The sequence below is a fragment of the Ambystoma mexicanum genome, chromosome 8 (assembly GCF_040938575.1).
Source record: "Ambystoma mexicanum isolate Mex_15411 chromosome 8, UKY_AmexF1_1, whole genome shotgun sequence".
NCBI lineage: Eukaryota > Metazoa > Chordata > Amphibia > Caudata > Ambystomatidae > Ambystoma > Ambystoma mexicanum.
Window position 1 is genome coordinate 339,609,244 of NC_090929.1, and position 24,248 is coordinate 339,633,491.

At 46.5% G+C, this 24,248-nt stretch overlaps 1 protein-coding gene across 5 annotated transcripts in view; it reads right to left on the reverse strand.

The window, feature by feature from the left end:
* Positions 1 to 24,248, reverse strand: part of EXD3 (exonuclease 3'-5' domain containing 3) — a 3,187,846-nt gene that overhangs the window by 2,098,570 nt on the left and 1,065,028 nt on the right. For all 5 annotated transcript variants that reach the window (XM_069609779.1, XM_069609780.1, XM_069609781.1 and 2 more), the window contains one exon: positions 19,023 to 19,162. In XM_069609779.1, the coding sequence (XP_069465880.1) occupies positions 19,023 to 19,162 (140 nt within the window). The remainder of the gene's footprint in view (positions 1 to 19,022; positions 19,163 to 24,248) is intronic.

A 24,248-nucleotide genomic window follows, 5' to 3' on the forward strand; every position in this document is an offset into this window, starting at 1 on the left:
GCATCCAGAACGTGTCCAAATTACTCCATCAACTGTGCTTTCGATCCGAAGCTGGCTTAACTGCTCGGTCCAACAGGGACAACTTGCCAAACAAATCACTGGTGCACATTCCAACTTGCTCATGACGTCTTCTGGTCGTCTCCTGTGAAAACAGAGAATATCACATGAGGGCGGGAAATGACTACCAATGCTACAAACTGCATCACAATCATTATTCAGTTTTAGCTCTAGCGGGAGGGATATAATGCTCGCCTCCTTGTCTTTAATAGAATCAAGACTTTCCTTAGCCTTTAGCTTTGGCAATCTTTATTCTATGACAAGACAGGAGGCTCGCATTATGCTTGTTCAAAGCTTGCTAACACTCTGCTTGGTATATCAGAAATCGGTTTAAAATAAAAAGTCTTAAAGGTGGATTCAGAAGACCAATCTGCTGACTTCATAATATCTTGTAAGTAGACACCAGTCGCAAACGCTCTAGAAGCCATTGCCCCTCTAGTGGAATGGGCCCCAAATAAGGATAAATCTATACCTGCCCATTGCATGACTTCCCTCACCCATCTCGCAATGGTTGCTGTCGCTACTGCATGATGGGGTTTTCTACGCGCTATAAGTAACTGGGTTACGCCGCACGGTCTAAGCTGTGCTGTCGCTGCTTTATTCTCAGCAAAATATGGGTAGGAAATTATTCTGGAATCCGTTTTAGTCCTTTTAATGATAGTAAACGCCACTCCCTCTGGATAGAAAATCTTCCTATCAATTTCTAACGCTTTCACGTCTGGGACTCTTTGACATGCTACTAGACATAGAAGCATCGCCAATTTGCCTGACAATTGTGAGCGGGACAGGACTTCATTCTCTGGCCACCTGAGAAATAATTGGAAAACGTCCCTGACGTTCCATAAGACTGCGTATTTCGGCTCTGGCGGCCTTCTCAGTTTCATACCTTTAAGGAGACGCAGTACTGCTGGGTACTCACCTACCGGATTCCCTTCCACTCTGCTGTGTCCCGCTGAAATAGCGGATCTGTAAACACTGATAGTCCTATAAGTGTCAGCTCTTTTTGCTGGATCCCATCACTAGAATATTGTCCAGATAGATAATCATACAAATGCCTCTTTCCCCGATAGCCGCCGCTACCGGCTTCATCACTTTCGTGAAGGCCCAGTGAGCTGAGGCTAACCCGAATGGTAGGCACGCAAACCGCCAGATCTCGCCTTCCCATCGGAACTGCAGGTATTTCCGAAAGGCTGCTGCTATTGGAATCGCTAGATACGCTTCTTTGAGGTCTAGGCGCGCTAACCAATCTCCTGCACGCAATAGGTCTCGGAGGAGGTGTATACCCTCCATCTTGAAATGATTGTACTCCAGCCAGCCATTCAACTCTTTCAGGTTTATGACTGGGCAAATCTTTTTCCCTCTGTGCACAAGAAATATGTTGCTGAGGAAAACCTGTCCTTCTGTGACCTCTCGCTCCATCGCTTTCTTTTCCACTAATTTGCTTAACTCGCTGTGCAATAGTGCTCTCTCGTCCTGTGACATGTAAATGGGGGCCGGTTCTACGTCCTGCTTCGGTACACCCATGAAGTCTAGCTGAAGACCCGCTACTGCTCTTAGAACCCAAGCATCGCTTGATAAACCTTGCCACTCTTTCAGAAAATGGAGGGTTCTCCCTCCAATAGGAATCCCTGGTGTACTCACCGCCTGCTGCACTGGGTTGACGGAATGATCCTCTTCTTCTGCGGCCCCTTGCGGGTCTTCCTCTGGCTGGGAAAAAGGTGTCCTGTTGACGGCCTTCCCAATACTGAGCGCGTGGACCTTCGAGGTCTTCTCTGATAGTTGTATCGACCGGACGAGCGACTTCTGAAACGTCCGATCCCAGCAAAAACACGCCCAGGGAAAATCTTTCTTATAGAGTTCTGGGTTTATTCAAGAGCTGTATATGCACCCACAAATTGGGACATCTCCTTCGCGAAGGCTTCTCCAAAAAGAAGGCCCTTGGCGCCTTCCCCCGCTTCATATGTAGCCAGGTCACTAAGTTTGCTATCAATCTTCAGGACACCCCTCCTCCTCTCCGAAGAGAGGACGCAGTTAACGTTACCCAGCAAACATATTGCTCTTTTCGCCCAGTTCCCAAGGCTTGATTATCTACTGGAATGCCTGTGTCCTTTGACTTTTCGACCAAGTCCATTATCTAAGCTAATGGACCGGCTAGGTCCAGAAGCTTGTCTGGGCAACCTTTCCATGCGCAATCGACACCCTTCCGAATGTCTTTCGCTGATTTGGTCACAAAGGTGACCATCTTTGGGTCCAGGTCTGGAGTGTCTGCCCGCTTGCCGGGCAGCTCGGGGCGCGGGCATTCCGCTCGCATGCGGGATCTAACTTCCCTGTCCAGTGGATTCCGGATGTGCTGAGCCATATTACAGTGCCACTCTAGGAGAGGGCACCCATTCGGAAGACCTCGGGTGCCTAATGGTCTCCCGATCGAACATATCAAGTATGTTGTCTTCCTCATCGGGAACTTCTTGTGGAATGTGTTGAATGGGTTGAAGAATCTCTTCTTCCTCCTCACCGCCTTCATTGTCGGGGGTGTATCCCTCTTCATAATCCCCTGAATTGTCCACACCTGGGGAAGACGGTCTGTTGTGGCTCTCAGCCAGTCTAGCTAGAAAGGCTTCTTTCAATCTGGCGACTGGGTCGCTCTGACCTTGGGGAGTGTTAACCCTATCTTTTGCGCCCAATTGGGTCAAAAAGTCTGTGCTCTTGAGGGCCTTCTTACACCCCTGATTTTCAACCCTCTTCTGAGGGTGTCCCGCTGATGTCCCTTCCCCAGGGCTGTCTGCCCGTCTTTTCCTTGCTGTGAGCTGTTCTTTCTGCTCTACCATGTATGCTTCCAGCATCTCCAGCGTCTGCGTCAGAGGTTGCACCCCCTGAGAGACCGCCTGTGACAGCGAATCTCCGAGTACCCTCTTAAAGCTGAGGGATAAATCCACATCTTGCCAGGTGGGCTCCTCCCACTCTTTTTCACTCCACTCTGGTGTAGTGGACTGAGAATCCACAGGGTGCGATGAATGAGCCATGAAATCTTTGTCAGCAAAGCTGACTTCCTGGGAAAAAGCTTTAAATGGAGGCTCCAAACAACTGTGTGCCTTTCTAGCTTATGCGACTGCACGAGCTGCATTTCTTTCAGGCAGTCACTTCTCTCATATATAAATTCCTTATTTTTTATTTTATATATATATATATATATATATATATATATATATATATATATATATATATATATATATATATATATATATATATATATATATATATATATATATATATATATATATATTTATTTTTTTCTCTCAAACTATTCCACACCTGACCGCACGCCTCAGCGCTCCGTTTCGCTAAGATTCAATGCGTAAACGAGCGTTGGGTATCGTGCATGCCGGAAAGGCTCCGCGGCTCTGTCTTAGTGCTCACCGTGTTCGGGGGCGCGAGACGTCCCTGCGCATGCGCGTAGGGACAGAGTGCCGCCGGGACCTAGGAATACTAGACCCGTTGGCGCAAAAACACTGGTACGCGATTCCGAGGAGAACGGGGCGGCTGCCTGAAGCGAGCGGCTTTGCCCCACCTCTTCTCCGCATTACGCGCTGACAACCTCTCTTCAGATATGGGCGAAAATAAGCTAATACGCGCGCCGCCAACAGCGCTACCTCGTAAATATATTTTACACTAATGTAATATCACCGACAGAAATCTATGAATGTCTATACACCCAGTGGGCCCAGATAAATCTCCAAACACAAATAGAAATAGTACTCATCTTAGTATGGCAGCAAAAAGAAAGAGGAAAGTACCTAGGGGTGAGATCGTCTATACCCCGACCTGGGCACTGATTGGTGCAAGGACAGAGGTCAGGACTACAGAGGGCCTCGGGTGGATGGGAGTTGTAGTTTCTGGAACCCAGTTCGACTTTGGTTTAAGAAATGGAACTTTTAACTTTTGATTTGGTTTTTTTCTAATTAGATACCAAAAAAATCAAGTTAAAGTTAAGTTTTGAAGTGCTGATATGGCAGAATTAAAAGAAAGTAAAGTATAATGCGAGCCTCCGGTCTGGTCATAGAATTGTCTCGCGCACCAATAAAAAAGTGGGCCACCGTTGCAAATGGCACTTCATACAGACTGTTTTGAGTAGTACCCAACAGGGGGCTTATTTTAAGAAAATGTAATGCATATTGTGCATTTTAAAGAATACTTATTCAGTAACACTGGTCAAAACTACTAGCCACATGGTGACGTAACTTATCAAACGGCCCACATGGGCCAAAAAAATGGGCCAATTTGACCCCACAACGGAACCACAATAGCATTTTGCATTTTTGGTTGGGGCGTTGCTCTATTGCCCTATAGGCCAGTCCGAGTGTGCCCCTGGACAGAGGGGCAGATCATGCATGCAAATGATTAGACAACTCGCCAACCCATGAAAAAGGCAGCAATGTACGTTATAAATAACAATAACATTACCAACAAATAGCAGCGGGGCATCCCAGGTTATCAGGCTGGAATGAAGGCCTAGCTTCTCTTTCCAATGCTCTGTGACGTATCTGAGCTAGGGATGACATGGAGCAGGAACCAGGCTGACTCAGGTAAGTATCAAAAGAAACAGGCTTTATTCTTGCTCAGTTACATAGGCATAAATAATGAAAGGTAGGAGAGGAAGTAACAAGCCTCTGCCCTGGTTCCCTGTATAAATCCAAGTCCCAACCAACACTCTGTGGAATCCCCAGGCCTCCCACACTCCAAGCTCCACCTCACCAATCTATGAGGCCCCTGCATACACTCAAGCAGTCAGTACAATCATAGCAGGATACCACACACTGCTAGTGGAAACAGACCGCAGGAGCCACAGTAAGTTTGTATTACAATGTTAAGACCGGCAGAAGTAAACAGGATTTCTTAAGGCGAGGCCGTTAATTTGCAGAAGCAGCCTTTTATGCAGTTTTATGCTGTTGACAAATGGCAACTGAGGCTGTAAGGGTTTCCATGCGAACAACTTCCCAAGTTACTGGCCTCCAACTTCGCATTAGGAGATTGTCCTAAGCCCCACCAATAACCTATCAGTCGTCAATAAAGCCATGGGCAGAGGCTAACATTTGCTGGCTCCCATCTTGTCCGATTCTTTCATAGTTCCTGTATTCAGTGTGGTAGCATACGTTCCCTGGACTGCAACTTGGAAGTGTTCCATGTTGTTGCAGCTGCTTTTCAAGCATATGAACTCTCCTGAGTTGATCCCAATCATGGTCTGCTCTGCGGTCACAATCATATTTACACTCACTCTGGACCTGCTTTGTACTTCCATGCAGGAATCTCTGCCCTCGCCAGGGACACAGGTCACAATTGCGGGTCTGCGGTATGCTGGTGGCCTAATACGGGGTTGTGGGTGAGGGAGTGGCCCAGCGGATCCTCCATATACCACCTCTGGAATCGGCAGCATGGAGCTGATGGCCTCCCCAGGACCAAGGTGTCCCCCGCACCTCAGACGTAAGATTTCACAACCTCGCCCACTTGCCTACGGAATACCCTAAGGATCCACACTCTCACCTCTACTTTTCGACATCTACATGCCACTCTATCTAGACCTCATCAACAGATCTGGTCTCCTTGTAACACCTGCTACAACTATTCGAATGATAAACAAATCTAAATAATTGTGAACCACCCGTCACCAAACGCTCCAGACATTAAAAATTGCCTTGCACAGGTGGACGCATGGACAAAAACAGACACACTCAATCCTAGCAAAGAAGAAATGATGATCTGCATTCCTACAGGTTCTAACTCCACCAGAATCCCTTGGCCTGAGAAGATGGGCCCTTGGATCCAGTTCCTGGGGGTGAACCAGTGTGGGAAGATCACCTGGAGGGAGAGGGGGGGGGGGGCTTCTGGGAGTGGGAGTGGGCCACCGGAGGGTGAGACGCGGTATTCCCTTAACACCTTTTCACCATCCTACCACGTAGGATACCTAGGAACTCAACCCCCCATCCCTTTTTCAACACAAACACTTTCTGATGGACAGTTCATCGTGAGCGACAACGGACTAACACCAGAGCCGTATACCCGATATGTCCCGACACAAGGGTCAGGCAGAGACAGGCTATTACTGATAATTACACACACCTGACTTTCATCACACTTCCCCACATGGATAAACGGCAGTTTAAACCGAGGAGAAAGGCAGCGAGATCAGAGAGGACGAAAAGGAGTAAAAGGCCTTTGCCCTTTTCAACACAGAACCGCGACTTTCAAGAAGACTAGAGGAAAAGAAACTTAAGAGCAGGGATTGCAGCCAATGAACGGTGTAGCGCGTGTCAAAAGTACACGGGGAACTCCTGCATAGATAGCCAAGGCGGGAAGAAGCGATTGCCACTGTGGTACTGTCCTTGACTCCGACAGCAAAGCAACGCAAACAAGTTCAGCACAGCCGGTGAGTTGGGGAAACTGATGGCCGACCGGACTGTGTTATGCTCAAGGTTGCAAGCGGCAACATTGTATGAAGAAAGAGAACTAAAATACAATTGAACTTTGTGAAAAAAGATAGGTACCAGATACAGAGTGGTCTGGCACCACATGGGTGCTCACTCGAAGTTCTCTGTTTGGTGTCCCCCCCTGAACGGGGAAGAATTATTGAACTGTGAAATTGAAGTGGTCCTGCAGCGGGTTATGTTTAATCCTGTGCACGTTCGAAAGTCTTCGAATGTCTGTAAACTGAAACTGGTCTGAGCCCGGTCAAGGGAGACTAATTGTTGAAAAGGGGTCCGAGCCCGGAAGAGGGGGATCCTGGGTGAAAAGTAACACACCCGAGAAGATTGTTGTGGCAAATGTGAACCCGACTGAGGGATGCCTAAAAATTGAAGTTTGTCTGAGCCTGACTGAGGGAGGCTAAAGGTGAAAGAAGGATCGGAGCCCGGCTGAGGGGGATCCAAGGTGAAGAGTAAATCGCCCAATGTGAATATTGACAAAGGAACGTTCTTTGTTGTTTATGGTGCATCAGGTCCTCTGAGGCAAGAGACTCTGCGTAATTGCCCCTATTAATATCTTTCCTTCTTCCGTAGGTGCAGAAGAGTTCTACTGGTGCTGTGCTGTTTGGGGCAGTACACGAGATGGTAAGTGAAAGCGCAATGCGCGGCGCTATGTGCCTTTTATTATGTTGAGCTGTTTGTTCTCTCTCCCTTGCAGGCCGCTGCGATGTTTCGGAAAGGATGCTGCTGAGAAGATGGAGATCGGCGAGTGAAGCGTAGTGCGCGGCGCCTTCTTGATCTCTTGTGTGCTAATCAGTGTTTCTTCTCTCTTGCAGGTCGTGATTATGGCCAGAGGCCGAGCCAAACCCAGGCAAGTGTGATTATTTGGTTATTTTCAATATTTGGAGAATAAACGCTTACTAATGCTGTTTTCGTTCTCTTTGTTCTCAGGTTGCTGCCTTCAAGACCGAGGGACCGTCGCTGAGATGCTGGATACTCAGGACCCACGAGCGGAGGACAGGAGCAGGGCTCACTCACAGGAAAGTGTAAACTAACAGTGTTCTTGTTCTTGCAGGTAACCGGCTCTGTAATGCAGACGAGGATCTGAACAGAACGTGGTGAGCGTCACGCTGCGAAGAGCAGAGTAACGTGAAGCGTGTTCCTTCACCTGGGCGTGGCTTATATAGCCCCCAGGTATCCCTAGGCCTGACCACACCTAAACCACTAGACCGCATAGCTTGGTTCTAGTAGTGAGATATGCGGGAGCATCCATGTTGTGCAAAGACTATTGCAAGCCCCAGTTCTTTTGCTTTACATATGAGCCTGGCGCCAAAGGCGCCAGGACTGACTCCAGAGAGTTTTGGACAATGTGGAGAAGCACTTAAGGGCATGCTGGAAGGTCGTGGCACAGCCCAGATGGTTTGCCTATTAAGGCCAGGGGCATGGGTGATGACAAATGGATGGATGCGTCAGGGGCTACCGCTAAGGGTTGCAAGTACTCACTGACCCGCAGCGCACTCCGGACCAAACTTCGGCAGTCGAGTCCACTTCGGTCACAGGTTCGAATCCTGCAATTGTGCAGCTCTGCGGCTTTCACCGACTGCGTTCCAGGGATGATTCTGTGGCGGGACAGTGGCTATTTCTCAGCTCCTGATGAAGGGATCCAGCCAATTCCACTACAACAGGTCTGAGGGCACAGGGGGGCAGAGCAGCAAGGCACCCACGAAGTGGTCACCATAGCTGGGTGACACAGTGACTGCGTATGCTCTGGTTACGGCGTACTCTCCTAATTCCAGACCTAGGAATGCTAGGTGTATGAAACTCGGCGGGAGAGTGCCTTATACACCCAGAGCTTACAGTCTCCAAATACTCAAGTGTCAACTCGAGATGGTAGCGGCTCCAGGGCAAAGGTCCTGTGCAAGCGGGTCCGTTCCTCGGTTGGTCCAGGAACACTTCTGAGAAGGCTCGCTTACAAGTTATGGTGGAGGTGGAGGTGTCGGGAATAGTTAGCCCCACTATTCCAATGGGTTGAAGCACCTTTGCAGACAACTTTGATCAGAAACATGGGGTCCAATGGGATGACAGCGGGCTCAGGGTGCCAAACCTTCCAGCGTGTCAAGAGCAGTTTGGTTCCTTGGCTATGCTTCTTGGTTTCAGGATACTTGGCTCCTTTCCCAAGTTCGGGGTCAGCTTATGAGATTGACCCTGGAATGGGTGCAGTATGCCTTCTCTTATCGAGAATCTCCTTCGAGCCTAAACAAAGATGACCCAATGAGAGATCTGCTCACATACAGCCATCGCAGACGTGGACCAATCACAGTGGTCCCAGTCATTCCCAGCACACCAGACATCCTGGCACCTAAGATGTGTATTGGAACTAGACAGTCAAGCACACATCCTGGAGGGGCACACACAAGGCATGCAGAAGCAGGGGAAAGCTTTGGTTTGCGCGGGTGTCTGCATGACCAAATAAGGATTGTTCCGGGTCTACTCGACCTGGGGCAAGCAAAGAGACAAGATGGCCAAATGACAGAACAAAGGACCTCTTGGCATGGCCATTTTAAGCACAGGCCACTGTCCTCAGTAAACGCAGTATGGACCACACGAAAGGGTTAAAAATATATGAAAAGTAACAGCTGCCACCAGCTCTTACCAAGGCACCTTTGTACATCTACCGAAATGAAAAATGAAAGGAAGACCCCCGCTGCACTGTACTGTAAGGTATGTTGTGCACTGATATAGTGTTGCTAAGAACTAGCAATAAAGTGAAAGACTAAGGGAAACAAAGTTTCCCAGTGCTGACTGACTAAGGGCATGTCAGTTTCCCATAAAGTGAGCGAAAACCCAGCAGAAGGCTAGGGTCCACTGGCAAAAGTCAGGCTAGGATGGTCAGAAAACAGCAAAAAGTTGGGGCGGGGAGTTCAAAACTGGAGGGAAAATGACACATACATGGAAATCTTTCCTAACAAAGACGAATACTCAGAAAGAAGCAATGTCAACTTATCATGCCAGCATTATCTATTCTCCATTAAAAAAGGGTCCACTCCAAAACCTCATGCATCGCCTTTCAGGCATACCATTAAAGGGGCCATTCCTCTTTCAGAAGCAAGTTTCAACACTATACTCCATGAAAACATTTAGGCCCAGCAATGCTGCACTAGTAATACTAACTTCAATAATAAAGGAGGATCCTCTTTTACAGTTCTGGGCATGAAAATATGGAACACCTTACCAAAATCTCTTTGCCTGGAAGTGAACCAGCTGACTTTCAGGAAACAGCTATAGACTAGACTCTTCAACCAGCCAATTTGAAATAAGTAAAATATAATAGCAACTGTGGCAAGGTGGAGTAAAGAGGCTGACAAAGCATTATCGTTTTGGCTATAGACTTATTCAAATAAAGAAAAGAAGCTCTTCTCTCCCTATTTCTAGAGGGCTTTCCCTACTCAACATAGAATACCTCATGTGCCCGTCAGGATGCAAGTCAAAAACCAATACACAATCCTCTGTCCAAACCAACTATTCTATCCCTAGTACTAAGAAATAAACCAAAAAGGATTCAATGACTTATCAAAGCCACCAGGAGAATGGCTTCCTTCTCATGGTGAAAACACTCCAGTGTGAGGGGTATTAAATGAGAGACACAAGGTTGTTGAATTCGTAAGTAAAGACATTTTTATTAAATAAAAATGGGATGTAAAAACACCCCTCTAGCCCTATTCTAAAGAGGAATTTCACTACCTAGAAGCTAAAATTAAGGATTCTGTCTGTGTCAGAATGTCAGTAACTGAAAAGTCATCCTTGTGTCCAAAACAACCTATCCTGACCCTCACACTTATAAACAAAAAAACAAAAGGTGCAAGGAAATGTTTTCAATTTGATGTTGGAAAAACGTTCAAAACCAAAAGTGTAAGAATAACTCAACCAAAAATGTTCTCCAAGGTAAAGACCATTGAATCCAGAAGGTGGGTCCATTACGCTGTATTTTTAAACAGGATGGCAAAATGTCTCTTTAGCTAACAGTTCCTTGGTGTCTTCACTGGACTCGCACAGTTCTTGTTGAACCAAAAATGTTCTTGCATCTTTGCAGCTTACCTCGTATACTCCCCCTGCCAGGAATCTTTATACAGTGTTCCGCTGCCTGGTGTATATACCTGCCAGACTTCTCTTTAGGATTCTCAGATCACTTGGTGTACTCTCCTGCAAGAAATCTTTGTACAATTTTAACTGCTTAGTATACTCGCCTGCCAGGACTTTTTGAGTTTCACAGTTCCCTGTTATCCCACAATAGCATTTACCATGTGGTGCTTGGTATATCTATCTGTGGTAATATTTTACTCAAATGTACTTGCTCAAACCTCTCCCCCCAATAGGCATCTCATGCATCTGCGTTTGATTAGGGTTTTCCTTTATTCTTTGTCTTGACTGCATTCAAACATTCTTCTTATTGAATCCTGCCTTTGTACTTTGCCTTGACTGCATTCAAACAAACTTTGCCTTAGTATATTTTGTGAATTAGCAATCTGGTACCATTCAGTTACTTGTTGGCGTGGCTGTCCGAATGCCCTGGGGTCCCAAGCTGCTTTAGGCAGACTCACCGGTCTTTTCCAGCATTTCTGACGTTGCTTGCGCCTCTGCGTTATGGCTTCTCCTTCTGCCTACCAGGTTGGAGTGTGCAGACGCTCCCCCAGCACCTGACGTGAATCAGCAGTCACACGCCAGCTCTCCTCCTTGGCCCAGGGGTTGAAGGGGGGCGGGGACTCTGCTGCCTCATCGAGCAACCAAACCTCCAGGAGCTCCTGCACTGCTCCCGGCATCATCATGGTCCTTGTTCGCACGTAGAGTCTCTCTCCCTGTCCCTTTAGCCTTCACCAGCTCTATCTGTGTGCCTTGCGCTTTGGAGCCCCAGCTTGGATGGCAACGTCTTCTTTTATTTTTGTATTATTTCTATAGTGCTGGAACAGAGCACGTAGGTATAAAAGCGCTAAACAAGAAAGATAAAGCAGAATTAGTTGTACAGGCAGACCAGTTTATCAGAAGTAATGACAGAACATAGGTTATTCAAAGAGGATGGTTTATAGCCTGCGCTTGAAGGTCGCTAGAGGGGTAGGACCTTGCGTCAGGAGGCAGATCATTCCACAAGCGCGGAGCTGCCATGGGATAACAACTTTCCGACACAAGCGACAGTTTGGCCTTCGGAATTTGAACGAGGCAGGAGTTATTTGACCTTAGCGTTCTCCAACTAGAAAGCCAGGACGGCCTGCTAGTGAGATAAACTGGTCTTTTCCCATAAAGACAGGCATGAGTAAGGCATAAGGTCTTAAAAGTGATATGTTTGCTAATCGGCAGCCAATGTAGTGACCACCTAGCCTCAGATATATGATCAGCTTTCCGAAGTCTCAATACCACATGAACAGCATTATTTTGCACCACCTGCAGGCGGTTGGTTTCTACCAAACTACCAAAGCCCTGCAGAAGGCAGGAGCAGTAATCAAGGTGGGCTCCAAGAAAGGCATGAACTAGAGTGGGACAATTAGGGGAGTCAAAGAAAGGTCTGAGCTGAGCAAGTAGCTTAATATAGTGGGAAGTGCTTGAAACAAGGCTGCTGACGTGAGCTTTCATGCGGAGCTCCTGGATTAAGAACTACTCCAAGAGCCTGTACTTTTGGAAGAGTCGCTAGAGTGCAGTCTGCGATTTGAAAATAGCGATAAGCAAGTTCCAGTTTACGTATCCTGGGTGCTGTACCAGTAATCAATCTCAGTTTTGGCACTGTTCAGTGCAAACCCATTGTAAAGCATCCATATGTGGATATGGTTGTAAATGTTTTTTATTGTAGCCGTGTCCCGGCTAGGATTGCCTGAGAATGGTATGAGGCACTGTGTCTCATTGGCATAGTTAGCATACACGATGCCCTCTGAGTCCAGCAACTCACAAAGAGGAAGGGTAAAGAGGTTAAATAAAGTAGGGGACACACAGGACCCCTCCGGTACTGCACAGGAGAATGCGCAACCATCCGCCACAGCATCTTCGTGGTGAACTCTGGCTGTCCTGTTCATGAAGAACGAGTAAACCCATTTGGAAACCTCACTGGCAAAGGAGTCTTGCAGCCTGGCTACAAAAATGGGAAAGTCTACTAGATCAAATGCCAACCGTTAGGTCCAGAAGCACCAGGAGAGCAGTTTTTCCTTCATCACAGTGCTGCATGATGTTTGCTTTAAGATCCAATAGAGTGGACTCATTGTTGTGAGAGCATCTGAAACCGGATTGCTTTGGACCCAAGATGTTGTGATGGCTTAGGAATTCTTGGATTTAAAGATGAGCGACTTTGTCCAGAATCTTCCATAAGAATAGAGTATTGGTAATAGGGCGATAGTTGCCCACCAGACTTGGTGGATGGTTTCCAAAACGGAGAGATCCGTGCCTTTTTGATGTCTGGTGGGACGTGGCTCTCTTGAAAGAAGGAGTTTACGAATTTTGCGATGAGAGGCGTGCGATGCATGGCACAAGATTTAATAGATGCCGGGCAGATACCACTCCTGCAATTTGTCAGTTTAATTCTATCCCGAATATCCAGGATTTCTGCTCCAGAGACCTCCCGGAATTTAAACTGAGGCTGTGGACTGAGAGGTCTTATGTACTTTCTAGTAGGGATAGAACCATCCAGGGTGCTTCAGTCAGATGCAATATCATGCTTGATTTTCTCAATTTTAAGCAACACTGCATTCTGGATGGAGGTGCAGCGACTGGAATCTTTAGGAATCGTGGAGATGAGAGGAAGAGGATCTTCCAGCTCTCTGAAGATTTTAAACAATTCCTTGGTGTCAGAGGCTGCCTCTTTGATTCTTTTATCATAGGAAGATTTTTTTGCTGTGCAGATGGGCATTTTGTGTGCCTTAACTGCACATGCATAGTTGATTTTATCTTCTATAGAGTTTGTCTTCTTCCAGAGACGTAAAGCTCTGTTTTCAATACGTTTTAATTTCTGGGTTACAGCTGAGTACCATGTTTTTAAAGATACCGTTTTCACCAATCTTTTTTTCTGTGGATCTATGCTGTTTACAGCCTTGGACATCATATCTTGATGTTAGATTTTAGGATGTTGTATCCCAGTGGAAGGGCCAGAGTCAATGCTGGTCCTGCTGCAGCATGCAGCCAGCACTCTGTGATAGCTCAGATATCAAAATTATGGTCGGTAATATAGTCTGCTACCTCAGTTGAGTGTTTAATCAATGAGCAAGTGTTCCCTCTGCACTGCTTGCTGCACCTCTCTCTCTCCTCCATAGTGCGGTTGCCATTCTTAAATGTCCCGCTCATTGCAGGTTTGGAAAAATAACTAGTCCACATATTGTGCTTCGAGCTTCTGTCATTTTGCACAAACATCTTGTATTCCTCCTCATCTCAGTACCCGAGTGGTTTTGAGAGTTGAAGTCCATAACTTTATTTGGGCTTTTAATTCCTGGATGGTTTTTCTAATGGATTTCACAAAAAGGCACACCAAGAACGAAAGGTGGTGTGTGAGTTATAATTGTTTGGGTGAAAAGGGGGGACCTAACTAGAATGAAAAAAGGCCATTAAAACCTTGGGTATCAGAGGGTCTTCCTCATGGGGAAACCAAGTTGGGTGATTGTGTTTTCCAGAAATAAGACATTTGAGTGATTGGGATCGCCAATGCCTACGTTAAAGACGCCAAGAAGGATGATTTGAGATCCTGGTTTGGTTTTGTTAGTTAGGAGGTCAGATATGTCTTCCTCGAAGGAGGAGATGTGACCTGGAGGCCTGTAGATAAGGTGCATGCGGATTGTTTGGGACGCTGAAAGTGGGATCTTAGCTGTTTGAAGTTCAGACGAAGGAAGGCTAATAGACTGGGTGGCTCTAAGGCCTAAGGAGGATTTAGCTATGAAAGCTACTCCGCCTCCTTTACCTGTGTCTCTATCATTCCTTATTATTGAGTAACCATCTGGTATTGCTAGGGATAGTGCCTGGCCTGCTGCCTGGTGCAGCCAGGTTCAGTAATGGCCAAAAGGTGTACGTCATTAGATGAGATAAGGTCAGCAATGTCGAGCGCATGGGCGACCAGGCACTGGGCATTGATGAGAGCACCTCTGATGGTAGGGCGTTCGGCAGCTTTACTGCAAGTTTCATTTGTATTAGGGATTAGACTAGCTGGTCGCAGGGTTGGAGATCAGGACTGGTAGTCTTTTCTAGGGAGTGACCTATGGAGCGGGGGTTGGGAGCAGAGTCTCAGCTTTCTGTCTTTCACTGAACATGGGATCCAGGGTGTATCCTATCCCTATTATTATTATTATTATTATTATTATTATTATTATTATTATTATTAGGGGTTGAAGCAAATCGGCGAATCCATTCTATAGGGCTCAAGATGCTTGCAAAGCCAAAAGACTATCCCTGTACCATTATTTTCCATATACTGAATGGAAAACTACAAGTCCCACAATGCAAAATAATGGACTGAAAAACGTCCTATTGTACAGCACTTTGCTTTCACCACTTTGATGAATACAAGGGGGTACTTTTACTTAAATATGTAAATTGCTCGAAAGAGACCAGGTACAGTTGATTTTAAGTGCAAACAGGTTCCCGGATCACGCACTCAGTCATTTGCACTATGAAGCGCAAAACAAAGGTGTAAATGCAGGTGAATTGCTTGTACGCCTTAGATTTTTCACTTTGTAGTGCAAATTGAGTAATTTGCAAGCTGAGTAAATGACACTTATCATTTATGCATGTCAGGCAGTATTTGCAACGGATTCCTTTGGAATAATATACTTTTAGCTGGTGTAAAAGCAGTCAGATTCCATAACAGTCCAAAGCATTTGCACAGGCATGAAACCGCCATTCTGACATAAATGCTCGTGGCTTTGTATGAAGGAGAGGATGGCAGTGGCGGAAAAGGCAAGTCCATTCTGTGCCCCCTCTGCACCATGTAAATGAATTAAAATATAGAGCAGCGCAAAAAGCATATGTAAAACCTACGTTTACATTTTTCAAATGCTTTTTATGCTACGTCATAATAAACATGGTCACCACTCTAGCAGCAATTGTGCAAACAGTTGACCTGGTATAGAGATTGTCAAACTTCCAGCTAGCTGTAATGTATGCAATTAAGAACATTTGACAGCACATGGGACTTTCAGTTGGAAATTCCCCATTGCAGTGGCAATTGCCTAAACATTCATAGTAAAGAAAGGCACTGCTGATAGCAAAAGGAAAACAGTTGCACAGACCAAAACTCTGTTCACGACGGCTCTGAAGGTCCGCAGGGCCCTTCAGACATATCCCAGAATTTTGGAGGTGGGTTGTAGGGGATACTGGAGTCCAATTAGCCGAATGGTGTTGAGCCTATTCTCTCTCCTATCTACCTGTGCAGGCTATCAGACTTGCTTATTCCACCTGTGTTTACACAGGTCAATCTGATGCGTTGATAAAGCATGATGTAACTGGAACGTTGGGGCATTTGAACACTGTCTTAGGTCTTACATATATTTTATTCTCCAAAATAACATGAAATAAAATCAGCATTTCGCCAGCTGCTGAATGCAGTGCCTCATTGAACTGGTCGAGTTTCGCTACTTCTCACCAGTCTCCAATCACAAAGCAGACTTGGAGTAATCAAACTCCTGATGGTGGAAGGGGTCTGCTGAACCCTCTCCCTATGTACCAGCACTTGTGTTAATTATGGTTATGTCATTTCTTGCAAGTCTGCGCCTTAACTCAGATTGAGTTTGTAAAGTGGATTGATGAACTGAAGCAACTCTGTGCAGGTGCACCCAATAAAGAAATGTGAAGGTTTAGAGGCGTTTGTGTTAGGAGTTGTAAAAAATCCTTGAAGAAACGCCTATAGCACCCTATAGTTATAGGCGACATGACATTTGCCAGCACAAAATACACTCGGCGTGGGCACACTTTAGATCATGTTGTACAAAAAGAAGATGATCCACATTTAAACAGCCCCCATTAATTATCAGACTGAACTATGGGTGACGACTTTGGCTGAAGGAATAATGAAAAATCAAATGACCAACAAATGTACATTAAATACGGCCTCAAACTCTATTGGCCAGATATAAGTAATATGAAGTGTGCCTTCCCAACAATCGCAGTCGCAGAGTGCGCAAAACTGGTGGGTGGAGGGAGGATAGGGTCCATCATACCGAGCATATGTAATCCTGTAGAACAGAGCAGCTATAAGGGCATGTGCCGACCGGGCAAGCAGTAATGTGGGTGCCTACTGGTTGGAAATTAGACCATTACGCGCTCACTTCGTTATTGCTGACAATTTGTTGTGCACCTGTACTAGAGAAAGGTTGCACTGTGTGCACTCGTATATTCCAAGCAGCAGATACAGTGAGTTTGCCCGTCTACTCTATCATGTGGCCAAGAGCTTGCACCCAACATGGACCTGTGAGTTTTGCAATATACATGCCCATTTTGCAGTAGGGATATAGAATGAGCTTCTTGCTGAGCACTGGCACCGTCCACTGTACAACCCAACAGTGCAGTGGGAGTGATGAATGTGAATCCCGCTGTAATAAACGGAATACATATGTGCAATCCCATTAGATCATAGGATGAAGGAGGAAGCCTCTCTACTTAATGAGTGAACGTTGCATCATTGTTATTCGATAGTACACGCTATTTGAACAGGTCTTAAACTGAGGTCATGGGGACCAAGCTGGCAGGCTATTATTCAACGGGCCTCAGGAGCAAGGGAATGTGGTTAAGAGCACCAAGTCATGATGATATGGCAAATACTTATACGAGATCACTGAGTGGATCCGATACTGGCTGGCCATTGGCACAATACGATCATTGCCACAAAGCTCACACCAGAGCACTAACAAAGAGATCCAGAATGATGAACGTTAAGTGCATCCATCTAAGAAGTCTGATCACATCACACAATGGCTGGCTCCCAGAGGAGAAAATGATCAAGTTTGGAGCAGAAGACTCAACATATACCCCCTTTGAGAATTCGTCGAACAGGAATTTATATTCAAACTGGCAATAGCACCTTTTTAAGGGCAACACAAAGACAGGTGTATGGCAAAAGTGTGACCTTGATGTGAATACAAATACTGTCAAACGTGAGAATGAGTGGTTTGAATGCAAGTGATGGACACGGGCACTTTTTTGCCTCCAACACAGCCTCCAGACTTTGCCTGTAAAATCCAATAAAGTAGAAATAAAACATCTAACCCTAACATAAGGAGACTGAGACTGCATGGCATCAACATGAATGCAGATACCCCAAAACAAAGCAAGAATAAAAGCAGCATAAACATTCAGACAGTTCGGTTTTATATGAAGATTGTGACCCTGTTGAAGACCCACCAGTTATTTACATGGGACAGTACAGTAGCCATAGGTCTATTCGTTCATACATTGCAGGTGAAGCCTTGCATCCATGTTTAATAATATTCATGACACATTCAGAATAGTCAATGGAAACTGTTGATGTTGTATCATTGTCTGGAGGGCTGCTGAAAATGCATGACAATTGGGCAACCTTTTTATAGAGACCTTTGAGCATGCAACTACGTTGGACAGCAAGAGCACTGAAGTTCCCTTATTAGCAAGATAAACGCAGTGTGCATCCACAACCTGACAGTGGGACCACCAAACACATGTCAATATTTGGCAATGAAACCATCAATGTGCAGAGCAGGACAGCAGGGGGACGCAGACTAATTCTATTCGACTACAAGTCAACGGACTATGTATTTATATCGGCAGCAAAATCAAACCGCACAAGCGCAAACAAGGCAACAAGCAGGCAGGGTGTGAGATGGTAGGCACAGAATACGCTCACGGTACTCAAACAGACAGACAGGAAAATTCAGAAGGCCTAAGAAAAGCTCGAGACCTTGCAGGATCAGTGTACATTTAGGTAGTTTTAAGGACATTGTCCCTATGTGAATGGGTACTGTAGTTGTGGCAGGTGGGCTGTTACTGCGCTCTCTGAAGCGCTCCAGTTGAACTGGGAAAAGGCTGCATGCCTCAGCCTACAATGAATAGGTGTATGCCAAAGGAACCAGGGCCAAAGGAAATGGGGGCAAGCTTTTTATCCCTTTACCTATGCCATAACGCTTGCGCTGAAGGTCCAAAAAGAAATCCGGCTGCGTAAGCCATGGAGTTTTGTTACTATTTTTTAGCATGGAGATCATAATGTGAACAGAAGGCCAGCATATGTTTCTCTGTGCTTTTCAAGGCCATTAACCATTGGTCTGTCTCAGCTTTACAGCTTTGCGTATTGTGAAGTTTTACCAGCTCGTCAAGAAGGTGTACAGTGCGCATCTCTTCTTCTGATGCGAACACACTGAATAGTACCCAAAATGTCATTGGCCTTCACTTTAAATGCCCATGGTTATTTAATGAGCTGATTTGCATGTAAGGAATATCCCCTATGTGAACTTTAAAGAAAGCTGACAGCTGAACTGACTTGATGCCACAAGTGTGTAGAACCCAGGCCAATCTGGCAGTGTATTATTTTACCTTGCGACATCTGGGAGGTCACCATCAGGCCCGCTCCATCGGTCGAGCATCTGAAGGAGCCGGCGTTGCAGTGCTGGGTGCTCGGCGACATATGCTTCCATAAGGTTCACTTTATCCAGAAGATACAGAGGGCCACACATCTACAGCGAGAATAAGCCGCTCAGTTATTCAACTCCCACAATAAGGCCTATAAGCAGTGTACGAAAAAAAGAAGTGGAACTGTGTTCCCTACTGCCCCCCCCCCCACAAAACCCATCGCCACGCCCACTCCCATGCACAATACTAAGCATCAAACACATGTTCCTGCACCGGAAGTGCACTTTTCACATTCTTCCTACAGCTTTTACTTTAAAACGAAACCATTCAGGAACGTTTATTTTTTTCAAATAAAGTATAGAAACAGTAAAGTAGAGGAACACCTCTCCACCCGCTCCGGCCCACCCCGACCACTGCTTATAAGTATCAGTTCACATAAAGCCAATGTCGAACTCCATTCCGATCTACAAACCGGCTTGTACCAGAGGGAACCTCTACACATGGGCATCACCACTATTTCGATTAAGTGCTTTTGTTGTATTCATGCAAGTTTGTTATACAAGTCAAGCCCGTCTTTCACATAGATGTATGGCTTGGTTACATAGTGGCCGGTCTCTCCCCAATAACAGCTTGACACGTGACTACCGGGTGGCCCAACTAGCTTTGATTTATGAACATAAGTTAGTTATTGATTCATGCAATATCTGTAATAGACGCAGCAGTAATTGGACAGGTTGGATATGCAGCAGTGATGAGAAACGTGCTTTACTGGAAGTGAAAGCAGGTTTATTTTAAACTGGATCTCCCTCCATTTCCAGGATTGGTAGACTAGACTGTCCCATCACACAATACTTCAGAAACGTTGCTGTATCTCAGGACCTTTGGTGTTCATCAAAAAAGGGCCAGGTTTAAGGTGTTCATAGTCAAGGAATAAAATCAGCAATGGCAACACGGGAGGCTGTGCAGTCTCTCGGTCGCCAAACCCAGGCAATCCCACAGTAGCTTCAGAATCATTGCCACCATGTAAATGTCAAGCAAACACCTTGTGGTACTGCCGCCACGGGTGTTACTGGACATAAACCCACATGGCGTCCCCCACAAGGAAAGACTCTGAGACGGATAATACACGTCTTTATTCATCACTACTTAAATCCAACTCACGGAGCCGCTCGTCACCTCCCACCTGGGCTCCAACTCACCCCAATAGCCTAGAGTAATACACACAGGACAGCACAACTGCCCCCTGTTTTAAATACCTGGGCCATAAAATAACCCAATTCCTTCAATGAGTCGATAATATCGCATTTGCGCCCATTGGGGTCTCTCTTGCCAAACTTCGCCTCGCTCCTCTGATCTGCATCGACCAAGGGTATCATGGGTATTGCTTTATGACTCCTCATATAATCTCCTTTATATGAAACAGACTGCTGAGAGTCCTCTCCACCTTGATTGTCTCTCTGGGTTCTCCAGACTTGACCAATGACCTTCTTGAGGTGTGATGCATTTCGGGCCACTTGGCGATGATCTCCTTCCGCCGTTGCCAATGATCCTTTCTTCTTGACTATCACTAGAGGGTCGTGATGTTTGTGTGTTTGCGGTTGCTTTAGCACCACCACATCACCAGCCTCCGAGCTGGACTCTTTGGCCCTTCACTTCATGTCAGCATTCCTCTTCATCTTCATCTTGTCCATCGCTTCTTCGTCTTTCCTCCTCATGGTTCCGCCGTCTTAATAGTCGTATGAGGTCTACGGGATGCAGGTTTGTATGTTTCGACCAAACATTACTTTCAAGGGACGTTTCCCTGTCGTGCTGTGAGGCATGCTACTGTAGTACCACAAAAGTTGATACAGCAACTGTTTCTATGGTTTTCCGGTTAAGTGTGCTATTTGTTGTGCTTGCTTCAAGGTTGCCATCAATCTGTGTACTGTTCCATTGGCCTGAGCCATCGCAGTGTCACTGTTCAATGCTTAAACTGCATGTATTCCGCAAATGTTCAGAAGTCTTGGCCCGTGAACAGGGGGCACATTATCTGAATTGATGATCCTAGGAATGCCATATGCGGTGAACATTCGATCCAGCGCCGAGATGAGATGGTGAGCTGCAGTTGAGCCTACTACTTGTGCTTTCGGGAACTTGGAGTATTCATCTATTGCCACCAATACAGATGGTCCACCATCTATCGGTCCAAAGATGTCAATGGCGACCTCGTCCCATACCCTCTCCGGCAATTCAGTCATCTGCAGGGGCTCGGGATGTGCTGTTGGCGTTATGAGATAATACGTAGGGCACCCCTTCAGCAGTTCCTCTACTTGAGTGTCGAGTCTTGGAAACCACACCTTCCGTCTCAGTAGTCATTTGGTCGACACTATGCCCCTCTGTCCCTTGTCAGTTATTTCTATGACTGTCGTCTCATGGTTGCGGGTATGACCATTTTGTTCCCCTTGAGAAGCAGACCTTTGGACATGGAGAGCTCATCCTTTACCAGTAGGACGTTTTTGATGTCACTTTGTATGTCTGGTGGTTCCCTCTCTCTATTTTACTTGGCTCTCTTACATCTGCCTGATTTGAGACATTCTCCAACCACCTGGAAGGCTCTGTCCTGTTTCGTCTCCCTTAGGATTTGCAGATTGTCCATTCCTTTGGGAGCAGCTTGCCGGACTACGTATTGAAGGCATCTATCAGCCACCGATGGTTCTGGAATCGCTGATTGTTTCAGGTGTCGGGGGAGGAAATCGTCCGGGTCTTCTTCCTTCCCTGGTCTGTGTATTATAGTGAATGCATAGTTCTGTAGCCTTAGACCCCACTGTGCAATCCGTGGGGGGGGGCATCCTCGTTTGAGGGCTTCCATAAATGAATATCAATGCTTGATGGTCTGTTACTATCTTGACAGGATTTCCGTATAGGAATACGTGAAGGTGCGTGCACGCCCACACCACTGTAAGGCTTTCTTTTTCGGGTAGGGCGTATGCTTGTCAGCCTTTGACAGGCTCTAGCTGGCGTACGCACTATGTGCCGTCAGTGTGACGCTTCTTCCTCCACCTGTGCCAGTATGGCTCCTAGTCCCACTAGGCTTGCATCCACTGTCAATTCAGTTTCTCTCGTGGTGTCAAAGTAGGCCATATTTTCAGCAGTTGAGAATCTCAGTGCTTTAGGGATGGTTGTGTACACACCCTCGCTAATCACATTCACTGTGGCCCCGTGTCCACCAGGAATTCTGCCAATAGATTGTTAATTTGCAGCAGCAGTGGTGAGCTGTGTTCTGTCGCTTGCTGATTGCTCAGCACTTACAGCTAGACTTTTCGTCTCTGGTCCCCTGCTGACAAGCTTGATTCACTGTCTGACGAGGAGTGTTTTATTAGCTAGGGTACATGGTGTCTTGGTCTTCTGAGTGGGTTGCAGAGGGGACGCGAGAGAACCTTTCTCCTGTTCTTTTGTCGTCCAGCGACGCTTTATCCCGACTGCCACCTTCTTTGTGCTTTCCCAGCATCTCAGCTGCTGTTGTGGATACAGAAACTGCTGTGCTGCCTGTTTTGCTTTGGTTTCATGGGGACGCGTACTTCTCCACCTCTTGGTGGGTTTCTCGACATTCTGCATACGGCCTTGAAGTGGTTTTCCTCTCCATATGCTGAACATAGTTGTCCTATTGTGGGGCACGATCCTTCGGGTGGGAATTCATACCCGCATCAAAAGCAGAATTATTGGGCCTGTCTATGTGACAAGGGTGCTGTGGGCATTTTTATTGGACCGCATCCGGCGTTGCCTGTGCAATTTCTTTTCTGCTCATTGCTTAAGCCTGTTTTTCTACCGCCAGTTCTGCTCTTGCCAGAATCAGCATTTCTTCTAGTGACCGTGGTTTCTGAAGTAATTTCTTTCAAACGTTTGGGGACTCACATTCAGCAATTATTTGTGATCGCAGCATCTCGTTGTTGGAATTGTTAAATGTGCAGTGCTTAATTCGTATACGCAGGCGCATTACGAATGCATCCATGGTTTCTCCTTTGTGCTGCGTCATGGTGTGGAAGATGTGCCTTTCATAGTCTACCGTGGTGTGTGGAGTGAAATAATCAATGAGTGCCATTTCTAGCCATCTGATGTTTCCAATGTGTCTTCGGGTAGCTCATCAATGATGTCTCTTGTGGCGGATCCCACTGTTGGTGTGAGTAGACACTTCCTTCTGCAGTCATCCATCGGGCAAAGCCCCGCTACATATACTTCCAAGTCCCTCGACCATCGTCATCTCATGTTGCTGGTGTCTGTTAAGTCGAATGCTCCCGGTAGCTGTAGTGATAGTGTCTCCTGTAATCTTGCGGGACCTAGGTTGGGCAGGGTCACTGCCACTGTGGCTGGGAAGTCCTGGTCTGAAATGCTTGGCTCCCTGTGTGTCTCTTCACCTTCCTCACCATCTTGCAGACAGTGTGCAGATTTTACTGGTATCGGGCACAAAGGTGTTGCTGGATTGCTGCTTCTGCGGCTGCGGCTGTTACATGAAGTGCTCTCTTCCTTTCGCCTGCCTTCTCCAGGGCCACGTGCGTTTCCTCCTATCGGGCGGCCGTGTGCCGCTGTTACAGTGTCACTGCCACTCTCTGCAGCGTATCAGTATATTCCGTTGTCCCACCCTGCACAGGATCACGCCAGTGGTCTGCCACCACTTTAGCCGACCCAGCACGAGCATGGACTCGCCAGCTTTGCCCCCTATGTCAGGCAGACACCTTGTGGGATTGCCACGGGTGTCACTGCCCATAAACCCGCACAGCGTCCCCCACATGGAAGGACGCGTAGACAGTTAATACACCTTTATTCCTCGCTACCTCCTTTCAACTCCTGATGCCCCTTGTCTCCTCCCCTGCCTCCTCCCTCCTGGGCGCTGCCCCTCCACATAGCCTAGAGCGTTACACACAGGACATCAAACATCACACAATACTTTAGACATCTTGCTGTATCTCAAGACTTTTGGTCTTCGTCAAACAGGGCCAGGTTTAGGGTGCCAATAGCTAAGGAGTAAAATCAGCAATGGCATCATCGAAGGCTGTGCAGTCTCTCGGATGCCAAACCCAGGCAATCCCACGGTATCCTCAGAATCCATGCCACCACATAGCAACAGAAAACGTTCCTACTCTGTTTTGTCACTCATAGTAGAACCAAATTATCTATCCCTTCAGAAATAGCTTAGTTAACAAACCCGGTGATGTC